At 47.6% G+C, this 16,964-nt stretch overlaps 1 protein-coding gene across 1 annotated transcript; it reads right to left on the minus strand.

Moving 5' to 3' along the window:
* Positions 1-56: 56 nt before the first annotated feature.
* STOM (stomatin) lies at positions 57-14,711 on the minus strand. The gene is made up of 6 exons (XM_072132254.1): positions 14,553-14,711; positions 14,354-14,426; positions 5,974-6,056; positions 5,112-5,315; positions 4,907-5,041; positions 57-463 (listed from the first exon to the last, which is right to left on the minus strand). Exons 1-6 carry the CDS (start codon positions 14,694-14,696, stop codon positions 269-271), a joined length of 834 nt encoding a protein of 277 aa, XP_071988355.1. The 5' UTR covers positions 14,697-14,711; the 3' UTR covers positions 57-268.
* Positions 14,712-16,964: the final 2,253 nt, after the last annotated feature.

Raw genomic sequence — 16,964 nt, forward strand, 5'->3', positions numbered from 1 at the left:
ATCTGTTGGCAGAGCCCCCCACAATCTCCTCCAGTCACATCCAGAGCTGCGAGCCGTGGGATTTGACGCTTTATTAGACATAAGATATAAAATGTCATATTTATAAAATAAGAAAAACTTAAAATGAATTAAAAAAAAATAGTCAAGAAAAGAAGGAAAAGAGGAGGAGCCGAGGTGAGTGCCCCTCCCCCGCACATTCTGATGTGTCATCCTATAGGCTGCAATGCATCATGGGATCTATTATACATCACAGGCGCTTCGTGTCGCGCTATTTGCGGCCGGAGACGATTCCCTGCAGCAGATCGATGGGAAGCGGAAAGACGATGGTGGAATTCTTCTCCGCAGCGATGGTGGTCAACGTCTGCAGGTACCGGAGCTGCAGCGCCGCAGGAGACTCCGTCATCACAATGGAAGCTTCCTTCAAGGCACGAGATGCATTCATCTCCCCCTCTGCTGCGATCACCTGCACAGATGTACAAAGAGAGGCATAAACAGTCACCACCAGGGGGAGCTCCCTGCATACAGAGTGTCCAGTCACCGCCACCAGGGGGAGCTCCCAGCGTACAGAGTGTCCAGTCACCGCCACCAGGGGGAGCTCCCAGCGTACAGAGTGTCCAGTCACCGCCACCAGGGGGAGCTCCCAGCGTACAGAGTGTCCAGTCACCGCCACCAGGGGGAGCTCCCAGCGTACAGAGTGTCCAGTCACCGCCACCAGGGGGAGCTCCCAGCGTACAGAGTGTCCAGTCACCGCCACCAGGGGGAGCTCCCAGCGTACAGAGTGTCCAGTCACCGCCACCAGGGGGAGCTCCCAGCGTACAGAGTGTCCAGTCACCGCCACCAGGGGGAGCTCCCAGCGTACAGAGTGTCCAGTCACCGCCACCAGGGGGAGCTCCCAGCGTACAGAGTGTCCAGTCACCGCCACCAGGGGGAGCTCCCAGCGTACAGAGTGTCCAGTCACCGCCACCAGGGGGAGCTCCCAGCGTACAGAGTGTCCAGTCACCGCCACCAGGGGGAGCTCCCAGCGTACAGAGTGTCCAGTCACCGCCACCAGGGGGAGCTCCCAGCGTACAGAGTGTCCAGTCACCGCCACCAGGGGGAGCTCCCAGCGTACAGAGTGTCCAGTCACCGCCACCAGGGGGAGCTCCCAGCGTACAGAGTGTCCAGTCACCGCCACCAGGGGAGCTCCCAGCGTACAGAGTGTCCAGTCACCGCCACCAGGGGGAGCTCCCAGCGTACAGAGTGTCCAGTCACCGCCACCAGGGGGAGCTCCCAGCGTACAGAGTGTCCAGTCACCGCCACCAGGGGGAGCTCCCAGCGTACAGAGTGTCCAGTCACCGCCACCAGGGGGAGCTCCCAGCGTACAGAGTGTCCAGTCACCGCCACCAGGGGAGCTCCCAGCGTACAGAGTGTCCAGTCACCGCCACCAGGGGGAGCTCCCAGCGTACAGAGTGTCCAGTCACCGCCACCAGGGGGAGCTCCCAGCGTACAGAGTGTCCAGTCACCGCCACCAGGGGGAGCTCCCAGCGTACAGAGTGTCCAGTCACCGCCACCAGGGGGAGCTCCCAGCGTACAGAGTGTCCAGTCACCGCCACCAGGGGGAGCTCCCAGCGTACAGAGTGTCCAGTCACCGCCACCAGGGGGAGCTCCCAGCGTACAGAGTGTCCAGTCACCGCCACCAGGGGGAGCTCCCAGCGTACAGAGTGTCCAGTCACCGCCACCAGGGGGAGCTCCCAGCGTACAGAGTGTCCAGTCACCGCCACCAGGGGGAGCTCCCAGCGTACAGAGTGTCCAGTCACCGCCACCAGGGGGAGCTCCCAGCGTACAGAGTGTCCAGTCACCGCCACCAGGGGGAGCTCCCAGCGTACAGAGTGTCCAGTCACCGCCACCAGGGGGAGCTCCCAGCGTACAGAGTGTCCAGTCACCGCCACCAGGGGGAGCTCCCAGCGTACAGAGTGTCCAGTCACCGCCACCAGGGGGAGCTCCCAGCGTACAGAGTGTCCAGTCACCGCCACCAGGGGGAGCTCCCAGCGTACAGAGTGTCCAGTCACCGCCACCAGGGGAGCTCCCAGCGTACAGAGTGTCCAGTCACCGCCACCAGGGGGAGCTCCCAGCGTACAGAGTGTCCAGTCACCGCCACCAGGGGGAGCTCCCAGCGTACAGAGTGTCCAGTCACCGCCACCAGGGGGAGCTCCCAGCGTACAGAGTGTCCAGTCACCGCCACCAGGGGGAGCTCCCAGCGTACAGAGTGTCCAGTCACCGCCACCAGGGGGAGCTCACTGCATACACATTATACACCACCACCAGGGGGAGCTCACTGCATACACATTATACACCACCACCAGGGGGAGCTCACTGCATACACATTATACACCACCACCAGGGGGAGCTCACTGCATACACATTATACACCACCACCAGGGGGAGCTCACTGCATACACATTATACACCACCACCAGGGGGAGCTCACTGCATACACATTATACACCACCACCAGGGGGAGCTCACTGCATACACATTATACACCACCACCAGGGGGAGCTCACTGCATACACATTATACACCACCACCAGGGGGAGCTCACTGCATACACATTATACACCACCACCAGGGGGAGCTCACTGCATACACATTATACACCACCACCAGGGGGAGCTCACTGCATACACATTATACACCACCACCACGGGGAGCTCACTGCATACACATTATACACCACCACCAGGGGGAGCTCACTGCATACACATTATACACCACCACCAGGGGGAGCTCACTGCATACACATTATACACCACCACCAGGGGAGCTCACTGCATACACATTATACACCACCACCAGGGGGAGCTCACTGCATACACATTATACACCACCACCAGGGGGAGCTCACTGCATACACATTATACACCACCACCAGGGGGAGCTCACTGCATACACATTATACACCACCACCAGGGGGAGCTCACTGCATACACATTATACACCACCACCAGGGGGAGCTCACTGCATACACATTATACACCACCACCAGGGGGAGCTCACTGCATACACATTATACACCACCACCAGGGGGAGCTCACTGCATACACATTATACACCACCACCAGGGGGAGCTCACTGCATACACATTATACACCACCACCAGGGGGAGCTCACTGCATACACATTATACACCACCACCAGGGGGAGCTCACTGCATACACATTATACACCACCACCAGGGGGAGCTCACTGCATACACATTATACACCACCACCAGGGGAGCTCACTGCATACACATTATACACCACCACCAGGGGGAGCTCACTGCATACACATTATACACCACCACCAGGGGAGCTCACTGCATACACATTATACACCACCACCAGGGGGAGCTCACTGCATACACATTATACACCACCACCAGGGGGAGCTCACTGCATACACATTATACACCACCACCAGGGGGAGCTCACTGCATACACATTATACACCACCACCAGGGGGAGCTCACTGCATACACATTATACACCACCACCAGGGGAGCTCACTGCATACACATTATACACCACCACCAGGGGGAGCTCACTGCATACACATTATACACCACCACCAGGGGGAGCTCACTGCATACACATTATACACCACCACCAGGGGGAGCTCACTGCATACACATTATACACCACCACCAGGGGAGCTCACTGCATACACATTATACACCACCACCAGGGGGAGCTCACTGCATACACATTATACACCACCACCAGGGGGAGCTCACTGCATACACATTATACACCACCACCAGGGGGAGCTCACTGCATACACATTATACACCACCACCAGGGGGAGCTCACTGCATACACATTATACACCACCACCAGGGGGAGCTCACTGCATACACATTATACACCACCACCAGGGGGAGCTCACTGCATACACATTATACACCACCACCAGGGGGAGCTCACTGCATACACATTATACACCACCACCAGGGGGAGCTCACTGCATACACATTATACACCACCACCAGGGGGAGCTCACTGCATACACATTATACACCACCACCAGGGGGAGCTCACTGCATACACATTATACACCACCACCAGGGGGAGCTCACTGCATACACATTATACACCACCACCAGGGGGAGATCACTGCATACACATTATACACCACCACCAGGGGGAGATCACTGCATACAGATTATACACCACCACCAGGGGGAGATCACTACATACACATTATACACCACCACCAGGGGGAGATCACTACATACACATTATACACCACCACTAGGGGGAGATCACTACATACACATTATACACCACCACTAGGGGGAGATCACTACATACAGATTATACACCACCACCAGGGGGAGATCACTACATACACATTATACACCACCACCAGGGGGAGATCACTACATACAGATTATACACCACCACTAGGGGGAGATCACTACATACACATTATACACCACCACTAGGGGGAGATCACTACATACAGATTATACACCACCACTAGGAGGAGATCACTACATACACATTATACACCACCACTAGGGGGAGATCACTACATACAGATTATACAGCCACCACTAGGGGGAGATCACTACATACACATTATGCACCACCACTAGGGGGAGATCACTACATACACATTATACACCACCACTAGGGGGAGATCACTACATACACATTATACACCACCACTAGGGGGAGCTGTATTTGCTGTGGTGGATATTTCAGTCTCCGGTTCTGTCTCCCTGTATGGACTGGTATGTGTTGTGTTACTGCCAGGGGCTAAAAATAGTCTGGAATCTGCGGTTGGCTGTGGATTACTTTGTGCCCCCCCCCCACCCTGTGTATTAGTGTGAATACTTGGCCGGGTCAGGTCTGTCTCCTGAAATCCTCTGTGCTGCTGGTACCTTGGCTCTGGCCTCCCGGGCAGCCTCCGCCTCGGCGGCCATGGCTCTCTGCAGCTGGACCGGCAGCTTGACGTCCTTGATCTCCACGCGCTCCACCTTGATACCCCAGTCATCGGTGGCCACGTCCAGTGTGGACTGTGGAGAGGGTAGAGCAGGGTCAGCCACGTGCAGCCACAGAGCCCCAGCATGACGCGGCGCCCCCTACCTGCATGTTGTGGGCGATCTCCTCGCGGTCGGACAGGATCTGGGACAGGTTCTTGGTGCCCAGGACGTTCCTCAGGGTGGTCTGCGCCAGGAGGCGGGTGGCGGAGTCGGCGTTGGTGATGTTGGCCACGGCTAGGGTGGCGTTCTGGACACGGTAATAGACCACGCCATCCACGCTGACCGTCACTGAGTCCTTGGTCAGGATCTGCGGGGGAGAAGGAGGTCAGGAGCTGCGATGTGGCCCCCCCGTGTGCAGGACTGGTGCCCCCTTCCCCCCCCCCCCCCCCCCCGTGTGCATGACTGGTGCCCCCCCCCCCCCCCCCCGTGTGCAGGACTGGTGCCTCCCCTCGTGTACAGGACTGGTGCCTCCCCCTCGTGTGCAGGACTGGTGCCTCCCTCGTGTGCAGGACTGGTGCCTCCCCCTCGTGTACAGGACTGGTGCCTCCCCCTCGTGTGCAGGACTGGTGCCTCCCTCGTGTGCAGGACTGGTGCCTCCCCCTCGTGTACAGGACTGGTGCCTCCCTCGTGTGCAGGACTGGTGCCTCCCCCTCGTGTGCAGGACTGGTGCCCCCCCCCCCCCCGTGTACAGGACTGGTGCCCCCCCCCCCCCCCCCCCGTGTACAGGACTGGTGCCCATCCCCCCCCCCCCCCGTGTACAGGACTGGTGCCCCCCCCCCGTGTACAGGACTGGTGCCTCCCCCTCGTGTACAGGACTGGTGCCCCCCCCCCATGTACAGGACTGGTGCCCCCCCCCCCGTGTACAGGACTGGTGCCCCCCCCCCCCCCCCCGTGTACAGGACTGGTGCCTCCCCCTCGTGTACAGGACTGGTGCCCCCCGTGTACAGGACTGGTGGCCCTCTTACCTCCTGTGGTGGGATGTCGAAGGAGATGGTCCTCATGTCCACCTTGATGAAGCTGTCAGTGCAGGGCAGGACGAAGAAGAGACCTACGGAGGGATCACAGCAGTGACTGAGGGGTTAATGGGGCGCCCACCTGTCATGTGACCCCACACAGTGACAAACCCCCAGCTGTGAGAAGCGCCAGGCGCCCATTTATCTGCAGATTTTCGATTTTGTGCCAAAAATGTTCTTACAAAAACCTTCATAAACATCAAGTTACAAAATGACACAGAAGTTTCTGAAATTGTGACAATCGATTCGTGAGAAATCTGCCAGACTCCGCCCCCAGCGGCTCCGTGCGAAAAACAATAAAACAATCCTGGACACGATGAAGCCGCGCGCAGTGCGATCCGGGGACTTTACTTACGATTCCTCAAAGTTTCTCTGCATCAACGAGCAGATAACGGGGGGAAGACGCACGCGGAAATCTGCAGTAACACAGCGAATAGAAACGCAGGAGAAGCCACAAGAAGCGCAGAACTGGCGAAAATGTCATGAAAATACAAACTTCAGCCAAAAAAGTTGTAAATAAAGATGATAAATCTGCCCCGAGGTGAAAAAGAAACGTAAAATTCAATAAAAGCAAAAAGAGAAGTGGAGGGGCATTAATCACAGCGTCTTATTGTGCAGTAATCTGGCGCAGTCGGTTTATTTACAGTTCATTAATTTGGCGCGCTTAGTGGCTCTGAGTCCCTGTGCCTCATCTGACACAGTGGGGGTTATTTACTAAGAGCCCGGAAATCGGGGGGCGTGGCCGAACGAAAACCCGACGGATTCGGAAAAACCGCCGCATTTAAAAACCGAAAAAGTGTCGCTTAGGGAGCGCTTACCTTCACCTGGTCCGAGGTGGTGCATTCCGGCGCGATGAGATGACTTTCAGCGCAGCGGCGCCACCTGGTGGACAGCGGAGGAACTACCTTATTAAATCCCGGCCGGACCCGAATCCAGAGCAGAGAACGCGCCGCTGGATCGCGAATGGGCCGGGTAAGTAAATGTGCCCCAGTGAGCAGCTGCTATACTGAGGTTTGCTCCGGATCTATCACCAATCTGCACCTAAAAAGGCACAAAAATGCCCCAACTCTGAGCAGCTGCACTTCCAAAAAACCTCACTTTTCATTACTAAACACACAGATTTTCGTTTCGGAGAGAATACAATGTAACATTTGCCCAGTAACGACCTCATCAGTGTCAGCGGGATCTTCTTTGTGATTATCGTCTTATTGTACAGATCTATAATATTATCAGACTCCCATTCCTGTGCATTATAATAACAAAGGCGAAGACTCAGCGCAGCGGGAATTATTATTTTTTTACATATCTAACTTTTAATCCCTGCTCTTACATCACAATGAGATGAAGCCCTGAACCTTCTGTCACATTCTCTCCTTTCATTATTGCTCACAAATGAAATCTAACAATTTGAGACAAATTTAGGCGCAAATGAATCGGACATGAGACAATTCCAAACGCATTTACTAAGGCAGAACCAGATCCATCATAGATCACAAGCAAAAAGAACAAACCAGGCGCAAAAATAGCCGAAGCTGAGACCCCACTATGATTAATATCCCCCCATGGAGGATGTGGTGCAGTCAGTAATAAATGTGGAGCAGTCAGTAATAAATGTGATATAGTCAGTAATAAATGTGATGTAGTCAGTAATAAATGTGATGTAGTCAGTAATAAATGTGGAGCAGTCAGTAATAAATGTGGAGCAGTCAGTAATAAATGTGATGCAGTCAGTAATAAATGTGATACAGTCAGTAATAAATGTGGTGCAGTCAGTAATAAATGTGATGCAGTCAGTAATAAATGTGATGCAGTCAGTAATAAATGTGATACAGTCAGTAATAAATGTGGAGCAGTCAGTAATAAATGTGATGCAGTCAGTAATAAATGTGGAGCAGTCAGTAATAAATGTGAAGCAGTCAGTAATAAATGTGGAGCAGTCAGTAATAAATGTGGAGCAGTCAGTAATAAATGTGATACAGTCAGTAATAAATGTGGAGCAGTCAGTAATAAATGTGGAGCAGTCAGTAATAAATGTGATACAGTCAGTAATAAATGTGGAGCAGTCAGTAATAAATGTGGAGCAGTCAGTAATAAATGTGATACAGTCAGTAATAAATGTGGAGCAGTCAGTAATAAATGTGATGCAGTCAGTAATAAATGTGATGCAGTCAGTAATAAATGTGGTGCAGTCAGTAATAAATGTGGTACAGTCAGTAATAAATGTGATGTAGTCAGTAATAAATGTGATACAGTCAGTAATAAATGTGATGCAGTCAGTAATAAATGTGGAGCAGTCAGTAATAAATGTGGAGCAGTCAGTAATAAATGTGATACAGTCAGTAATAAATGTGGAGCAGTCAGTAATAAATGTGATGCAGTCAGTAATAAATGTGATATAGTCAGTAATAAATGTGATGTAGTCAGTAATAAATGTGATACAGTCAGTAATAAATGGTGGAGCAGTCAGTAATAAATGTGATGCAGTCAGTAATAAATGTGGAGCAGTCAGTAATAAATGTGAAGCAGTCAGTAATAAATGTGGAGCAGTCAGTAATAAATGTGGAGCAGTCAGTAATAAATGTGATACAGTCAGTAATAAATGTGGAGCAGTCAGTAATAAATGTGGAGCAGTCAGTAATAAATGTGGAGCAGTCAGTAATAAATGTGATACAGTCAGTAATAAATGTGATGCAGTCAGTAATAAATGTGATACAGTCAGTAATAAATGTGATACAGTCAGTAATAAATGTGATGTAGTCAGTAATAAATGTGATACAGTCAGTAATAAATGTGATGTAGTCAGTAATAAATGTGATACAGTCAGTAATAAATGTGATGCAGTCAGTAATAAATGTGGAGCAGTCAGTAATAAATGTGGTGCAGTCAGTAATAAATGTGGTACAGTCAGTAATAAATGTGATGCAGTCAGTAATAAATGTGATACAGTCAGTAATAAATGTGGAGCAGTCAGTAATAAATGTGGAGCAGTCAGTAATAAATGTGATACAGTCAGTAATAAATGTGGAGCAGTCAGTAATAAATGTGGAGCAGTCAGTAATAAATGTGATGTAGACAGTAATAAATGTGATGCAGTCAGTAATAAATGTGATGTAGTCAGTAATAAATGTGGAGCAGTCAGTAATAAATGTGGAGCAGTCAGTAATAAATGTGATGTAGTCAGTAATAAATGTGGAGCAGTCAGTAATAAATGTGATGCAGTCAGTAATAAATGTGATGTAGTCAGTAATAAATGTGATGCAGTCAGTAATAAATGTGGAGCAGTCAGTAATAAATGTGATGCAGTCAGTAATAAATGTGATACAGTCAGTAATAAATGTGGAGCAGTCAGTAATAAATGTGATACAGTCAGTAATAAATGTGGTGCAGTCAGTAATAAATGTGATGTAGTCAGTAATAAATGTGATACAGTCAGTAATAAATGTGGAGCAGTCAGTAATAAATGTGATGCAGTCAGTAATAAATGTGGAGCAGTCAGTAATAAATGTGAAGCAGTCAGTAATAAATGTGGAGCAGTCAGTAATAAATGTGGAGCAGTCAGTAATAAATGTGATACAGTCAGTAATAAATGTGGAGCAGTCAGTAATAAATGTGGAGCAGTCAGTAATAAATGTGATACAGTCAGTAATAAATGTGATGTAGTCAGTAATAAATGTGATACAGTCAGTAATAAATGTGATGTAGTCAGTAATAAATGTGATACAGTCAGTAATAAATGTGATGCAGTCAGTAATAAATGTGGAGCAGTCAGTAATAAATGTGGTGCAGTCAGTAATAAATGTGGTACAGTCAGTAATAAATGTGATGCAGTCAGTAATAAATGTGATACAGTCAGTAATAAATGTGGAGCAGTCAGTAATAAATGTGGAGCAGTCAGTAATAAATGTGATACAGTCAGTAATAAATGTGGAGCAGTCAGTAATAAATGTGGAGCAGTCAGTAATAAATGTGATGTAGTCAGTAATAAATGTGATGCAGTCAGTAATAAATGTGATGTAGTTAGTAATAAATGTGGAGCAGTCAGTAATAAATGTGGAGCAGTCAGTAATAAATGTGATGTAGTCAGTAATAAATGTGGAGCAGTCAGTAATAAATGTGATGCAGTCAGTAATAAATGTGATGTAGTCAGTAATAAATGTGATGCAGTCAGTAATAAATGTGGAGCAGTCAGTAATAAATGTGATGCAGTCAGTAATAAATGTGATACAGTCAGTAATAAATGTGGAGCAGTCAGTAATAAATGTGATACAGTCAGTAATAAATGTGGTGCAGTCAGTAATAAATGTGATGTAGTCAGTAATAAATGTGGAGCAGTCAGTAATAAATGTGGAGCAGTCAGTAATAAATGTGATGCAGTCAGTAATAAATGTGGTGCAGTCAGTAATAAATGTGATGCAGTCAGTAATAAATGTGGAGCAGTCAGTAATAAATGTGGAGCAGTCAGTAATAAATGTGGAGCAGTCAGTAATAAATGTGATGTAGTCAGTAATAAATGTGGAGCAGTCAGTAATAAATGTGATGCAGTCAGTAATAAATGTGATGTAGTCAGTAATAAATGTGATGCAGTCAGTAATAAATGTGATGCAGTCAGTAATAAATGTGATACAGTCAGTAATAAATGTGGAGCAGTCAGTAATAAATGTGGAGCAGTCAGTAATAAATGTGATGTAGTCAGTAATAAATGTGGAGCAGTCAGTAATAAATGTGATGCAGTCAGTAATAAATGTGATGCAGTCAGTGATAAATGTGGAGCAGTCAGTAATAAATGTGGAGCAGTCAGTAATAAATGTGATGCAGTCAGTAATAAATGTGATGCAGTCAGTAATAAATGTGGAGCAGTCAGTAATAAATGTGGTGCAGTCAGTAATAAATGTGATGTAGTCAGTAATAAATGTGATGCAGTCAGTAATAAATGTGATGCAGTCAGTAATAAATGTGGTACAGTCAGTAATAAATGTGATGTAGTCAGTAATAAATGTGATGCAGTCAGTAATAAATGTGATGCAGTCAGTAATAAATGTGATACAGTCAGTAATAAATGTGGTGCAGTCAGTAATAAATGTGGAGCAGTCAGTAATAAATGTGATGCAGTCAGTAATAAATGTGATGCAGTCAGTAATAAATGTGATACAGTCAGTAATAAATGTGATGGAGTCAGTAATAAATGTGATGCAGTCAGTAATAAATGTGATGCAGTCAGTAATAAATGTGATGCAGTCAGTAATAAATGTGGAGCAGTCAGTAATAAATGTGATACAGTCAGTAATAAATGTGATGCAGTCAGTAATAAATGTGATGCAGTCAGTAATAAATGTGATGCAGTCAGTAATAAATGTGATGCAGTCAGTAATAAATGTGGAGCAGTCAGTAATAAATGTGGAGCAGTCAGTAATAAATGTGATGCAGTCAGTAATAAATGTGATGTAGTCAGTAATAAATGTGATGCAGTCAGTAATAAATGTGATGCAGTCAGTAATAAATGTGATACAGTCAGTAATAAATGTGATGTAGTCAGTAATAAATGTGGAGCGGTCAGTAATAAATGTGGTGCAGTCAGTAATAAATGTGGAGCAGTCAGTAATAAATGTGGTGCAGTCAGTAATAAATGTGATGCAGTCAGTAATAAATGTGATGTAGTCAGTAATAAATGTGATGCAGTCAGTAATAAATGTGGAGCAGTCAGTAATAAATGTGGTGCAGTCAGTAATAAATGTGGAGCAGTCAGTAATAAATGTGGTACAGTCAGTAATAAATGTGATGCAGTCAGTAATAAATGTGATGCAGTCAGTAATAAATGTGGAGCAGTCAGTAATAAATGTGATGCAGTCAGTAATAAATGTGATGCAGTCAGTAATAAATGTGGAGCAGTCAGTAATAAATGTGATGCAGTCAGTAATAAATGTGATGTAGTCAGTAATAAATGTGATACAGTCAGTAATAAATGTGATGTAGTCAGTAATAAATGTGATGCAGTCAGTAATAAATGTGATGCAGTCAGTAATAAATGTGGAGCAGTCAGTAATAAATGTGATACAGTCAGTAATAAATGTGGAGCAGTCAGTAATAAATGTGGAGCAGTCAGTAATAAATGTGATGCAGTCAGTAATAAATGTGGAGCAGTCAGTAATAAATGTGATACAGTCAGTAATAAATGTGATACAGTCAGTAATAAATGTGATGCAGTCAGTAATAAATGTGATACAGTCAGTAATAAATGTGATGCAGTCAGTAATAAATGTGATGCAGTCAGTAATAAATGTGGAGCAGTCAGTAATAAATGTGGAGCAGTCAGTAATAAATGTGATGCAGTCAGTAATAAATGTGATGTAGTCAGTAATAAATGTGATGCAGTCAGTAATAAATGTGATGCAGTCAGTAATAAATGTGATACAGTCAGTAATAAATGTGATGTAGTCAGTAATAAATGTGGAGCGGTCAGTAATAAATGTGGTGCAGTCAGTAATAAATGTGGAGCAGTCAGTAATAAATGTGGTGCAGTCAGTAATAAATGTGATGCAGTCAGTAATAAATGTGATGTAGTCAGTAATAAATGTGATGCAGTCAGTAATAAATGTGGAGCAGTCAGTAATAAATGTGGTGCAGTCAGTAATAAATGTGGAGCAGTCAGTAATAAATGTGGTACAGTCAGTAATAAATGTGATGCAGTCAGTAATAAATGTGATGCAGTCAGTAATAAATGTGGAGCAGTCAGTAATAAATGTGATGCAGTCAGTAATAAATGTGATGCAGTCAGTAATAAATGTGGAGCAGTCAGTAATAAATGTGATGCAGTCAGTAATAAATGTGATGTAGTCAGTAATAAATGTGATACAGTCAGTAATAAATGTGATGTAGTCAGTAATAAATGTGATGCAGTCAGTAATAAATGTGATGCAGTCAGTAATAAATGTGGAGCAGTCAGTAATAAATGTGGTGCAGTCAGTAATAAATGTGGAGCAGTCAGTAATAAATGTGGTACAGTCAGTAATAAATGTGGAGCAGTCAGTAATAAATGTGGTACAGTCAGTAATAAATGTGATGTAGTCAGTAATAAATGTGATACAGTCAGTAATAAATGTGATGCAGTCAGTAATAAATGTGATGCAGTCAGTAATAAATGTGATACAGTCAGTAATAAATGTGATGCAGTCAGTAATAAATGTGATGCAGTCAGTAATAAATGTGGTGCAGTCAGTAATAAATGTGATGCAGTCAGTAATAAATGTGGTGCAGTCAGTAATAAATGTGGAGCAGTCAGTAATAAATGTGATGCAGTCAGTAATAAATGTGATGCAGTCAGTAATAAATGTGATGCAGTCAGTAATAAATGTGATGTAGTCAGTAATAAATGTGATACAGTCAGTAATAAATGTGATACAGTCAGTAATAAATGTGGAGCAGTCAGTAATAAATGTGAAGCAGTCAGTAATAAATGTGATACAGTCAGTAATAAATGTGATGCAGTCAGTAATAAATGTGATGCAGTCAGTAATAAATGTGGAGCAGTCAGTAATAAATGTGGAGCAGTCAGTAATAAATGTGATGCAGTCAGTAATAAATGTGGTACAGTCAGTAATAAATGTGATGTAGTCAGTAATAAATGTGGAGCAGTCAGTAATAAATGTGATGCAGTCAGTAATAAATGTGATGTAGTCAGTAATAAATGTGGAGCAGTCAGTAATCGCCCCTTTGACACATTGGGGCAGATTTACTTACCTGGCCCATTCGCAATCCAGCGGCGCGTTCTCAGCGGTGGATTCATTAAGGCAGTTCCTCCGTCGTCCACCAGGTGGCGATGCTGTGCTGAAGTTCCCCCAGGTCCGCCGGGATGCACCATCCTATACCTGGTGAAGGTAAGTGCAAGTCCCGCAACACTTTTTTTTTTTTTTTAATGCAGCGGTTTTTCCGAATCCATCGGGTTTTCGTTCGGCCACGCCGCCCGATTTCAGTCAATTGCATGCCAGCGCCGATGTGGCACAATCCGATCGCGTGCGCCAAAATCCCGGGGCAATACAGGGAAAATTGGAGCAAAATCGGAAATATTCGGGTAACACGTCGGGAAAACGCGAATCGGGCCCTTAGTAAATGACCGCCAAAGTTGTTGAGACATAACAGACCCTTTTGTAAATGTGGACCAATGTTGTCAGAGGGTTCTGGGTCTGAGGGTTCTGGGTCTGAGGGTTCTGGGTCTGAGAGTTCTGGGTCTGAGAGTTCTGGGTCTGAGAGTTGTGGGTCTAAAAGTTCTGGGTCTGAGGGTTCTGGGTCTGAGGGTTCTGGGTCTGAGGGTTTTGGGTCTGAGGGTTCTAAGTCTGACCTGGTCCCTTTGCTCCACCGCGCAGGATTCGGCCGAGACGGAAGATGATCGCCCGCTCGTACTCCTTCACGATCTGGAAGTGGGAGAAGAGATGTTAGAGGTCGGTGACTGTGGGTCATGGAGAGGGATGGGTGTGGCAGATTTGTGGGATATCCGGGGCTGTAGGACCCCCTGTGCCCCCCGCTGGCAGCGTCCCTACCTTTATACACATCCATACTGATATAGGAAATGTAATGATGGTGAAGAAGAAGGAGACGATGACCAGGATCCACCCACAGCAGCCGAGCCCCGGGTCCAGATCTCCTACAGGAAGGAAGAGAAGATGTGAGACGCCTGGAATCATGAGTTATCCTCTACACCTAGAGGAGAGGAGGTCCTACCATCACCATAGACAGGGGACATCCTCTTCACCTAGAGGAGAGGAGGTTCTACCATCACCATAGACAGGGGGCATCCCCTACACCTAGAGGAGAGAAGGTTCTATCATCACCATAGACAGGGGGCATCCTCTACACCTAGAGGAGAGGAGGTTCTACCATCACCATAGACAGGGGACATCCTCTACACCTAGAGGAGAGGAGGATCTACCATCACCATACACAGGGGGCATCCTCTACACCTAGAGGAGAGGAGGTTCTACCATCACCATAGACAGGGGACATCCTCTACACCTAGAGGAGAGGAGGTTCTACCATCACCATAGACAGGGGACATCCTCTACACCTAGAGGAGAGGAGGTTCTACCATCACCATAGACAGGGGGCATCCTCTACACCTAGAGGAGAGGAGGTTCTACCATCACCATAGACAGGGGGCTTCCTCTACACCTAGAGCAGAGGGGGTTCTACCATCACCATAGACAGGGGGCATCCTCTACACCTAGAGGAGAGGAGGTTCTACCATCACCATAGACAGGGGGCATCCTCTACACCTAGAGGAGAGGAGGTTCTACCATCACCATAGACAGGGGGCATCCTCTACACCTAGAGGAGAGGAGGTTCTACCATCACCATAGACAGGGGGCATCCTCTACACCTAGAGGAGAGGAGGTTCTACCATCACCATAGACAGGGGACATCCTCTACACCTAGAGGAGAGGTGGTTCTACCATCACCATAGAACGGGGACATCCTCTACACCTAGAGGAGAGGAGGTTCTACCATCACCATAGACAGGAGGCATCCTCTACACCTAGAGGAGAGGAGGTCCTACCATCACCATAGACAGGAGGCATCCTCTACACCTAGAGGAGAGGAGGTTCTACCATCACCATAGACAGGGGGCATCCTCTACACCTAGAGGAGAGAAGGTTCTACCATCACCATAGACAGGGGGTATCCTCTACACCTAGAGGAGAGGAGGTTCTACCATCACCATAGACAGGGGGTATCCTCTACACCTAGAGGAGAGGAGGTTCTACCATCACCATAGACAGGGGGCATCCTCTACACCTAGAGGAGAGGGGGTTCTACCATCACCATAGACAGGGGGCATCCTCTACACCTAGAGGAGAGGAGGTTCTACCATCACCATAGACAGGGGGCATCATCTACACCTAGAGGAGAGAAGGTTCTACCATCACCATAGACAGGGGGTATCCTCTACACCTAGAGGAGAGGAGGTTCTACCATCACCATAGACAGGGGGTATCCTCTACACCTAGAGGAGAGGAGGTTCTACCATCACCATAGACAGGGGGCATCCTCTACACCTAGAGGAGAGGGGGTTCTACCATCACCATAGACAGGGGGCATCCTCTACACCTAGAGGAGAGGAGGTTCTACCATCACCATAGACAGGGGGCATCCTCTACACCTAGAGGAGAGGAGGTTCTACCATCACCATAGACAGGGGGCATCCTCTACACCTAGAGGGGAGGAGGTTCTACCATCACCATAGACAGGGGGCATCCTCTACACCTAGAGGAGAGGAGGTTCTACCATCACCATAGACAGGGGGCATCCTCTACACCTAGAGGAGAGGAGGTTCTACCATCACCATAGACAGGGGGCATCCTCTACACCTAGAGGAGAGGAGGTTCTACCATCACCATAGACAGGGGGCATCCTCTACACCTAGAGGAGAGGAGGTGCTACCATCACCATAGACAGGGGGCATCCTCTACACCTAGAGGAGAGGAGGTGCTACCATCACCATAGACAGGGGGCATCCTCTACACCTAGAGGAGAGGAGGTTCTACCATCACCATAGACAGGGAGCATCCTCTACACCTAGAGGGGAGGAGGTTCTACCATCACCATAGACAGGGGGCATCCTCTACACCTAGAGGGGAGGAGGTTCTACCATCACCATAGACAGGGGGCATCCTCTACACCTAGAGGAGAGGAGGTTCTACCATCACCATAGACAGGGGGCATCCTCTACACCTAGAGGAGAGGAGGTTCTACCATCACCACAGACAGGGGACATCCTCTACACCTAGAGGAGAGGAGGTTCTACCATCACCATAGACAGGGGGCATCCTCTACACCTAGAGGAGAGGAGGTTCTACCATCACCATAGACACGGGGCATCCTCTACACCTAGAGGAGAGGAGGTTCTACCATCACCATAGACAGGGGGCATCCTCTACACCTAGAGGAGAGGAGGT

The sequence above is a fragment of the Engystomops pustulosus genome, unplaced genomic scaffold, assembly GCF_040894005.1.
Source record: "Engystomops pustulosus unplaced genomic scaffold, aEngPut4.maternal MAT_SCAFFOLD_300, whole genome shotgun sequence".
Taxonomy (NCBI): domain Eukaryota; kingdom Metazoa; phylum Chordata; class Amphibia; order Anura; family Leptodactylidae; genus Engystomops; species Engystomops pustulosus.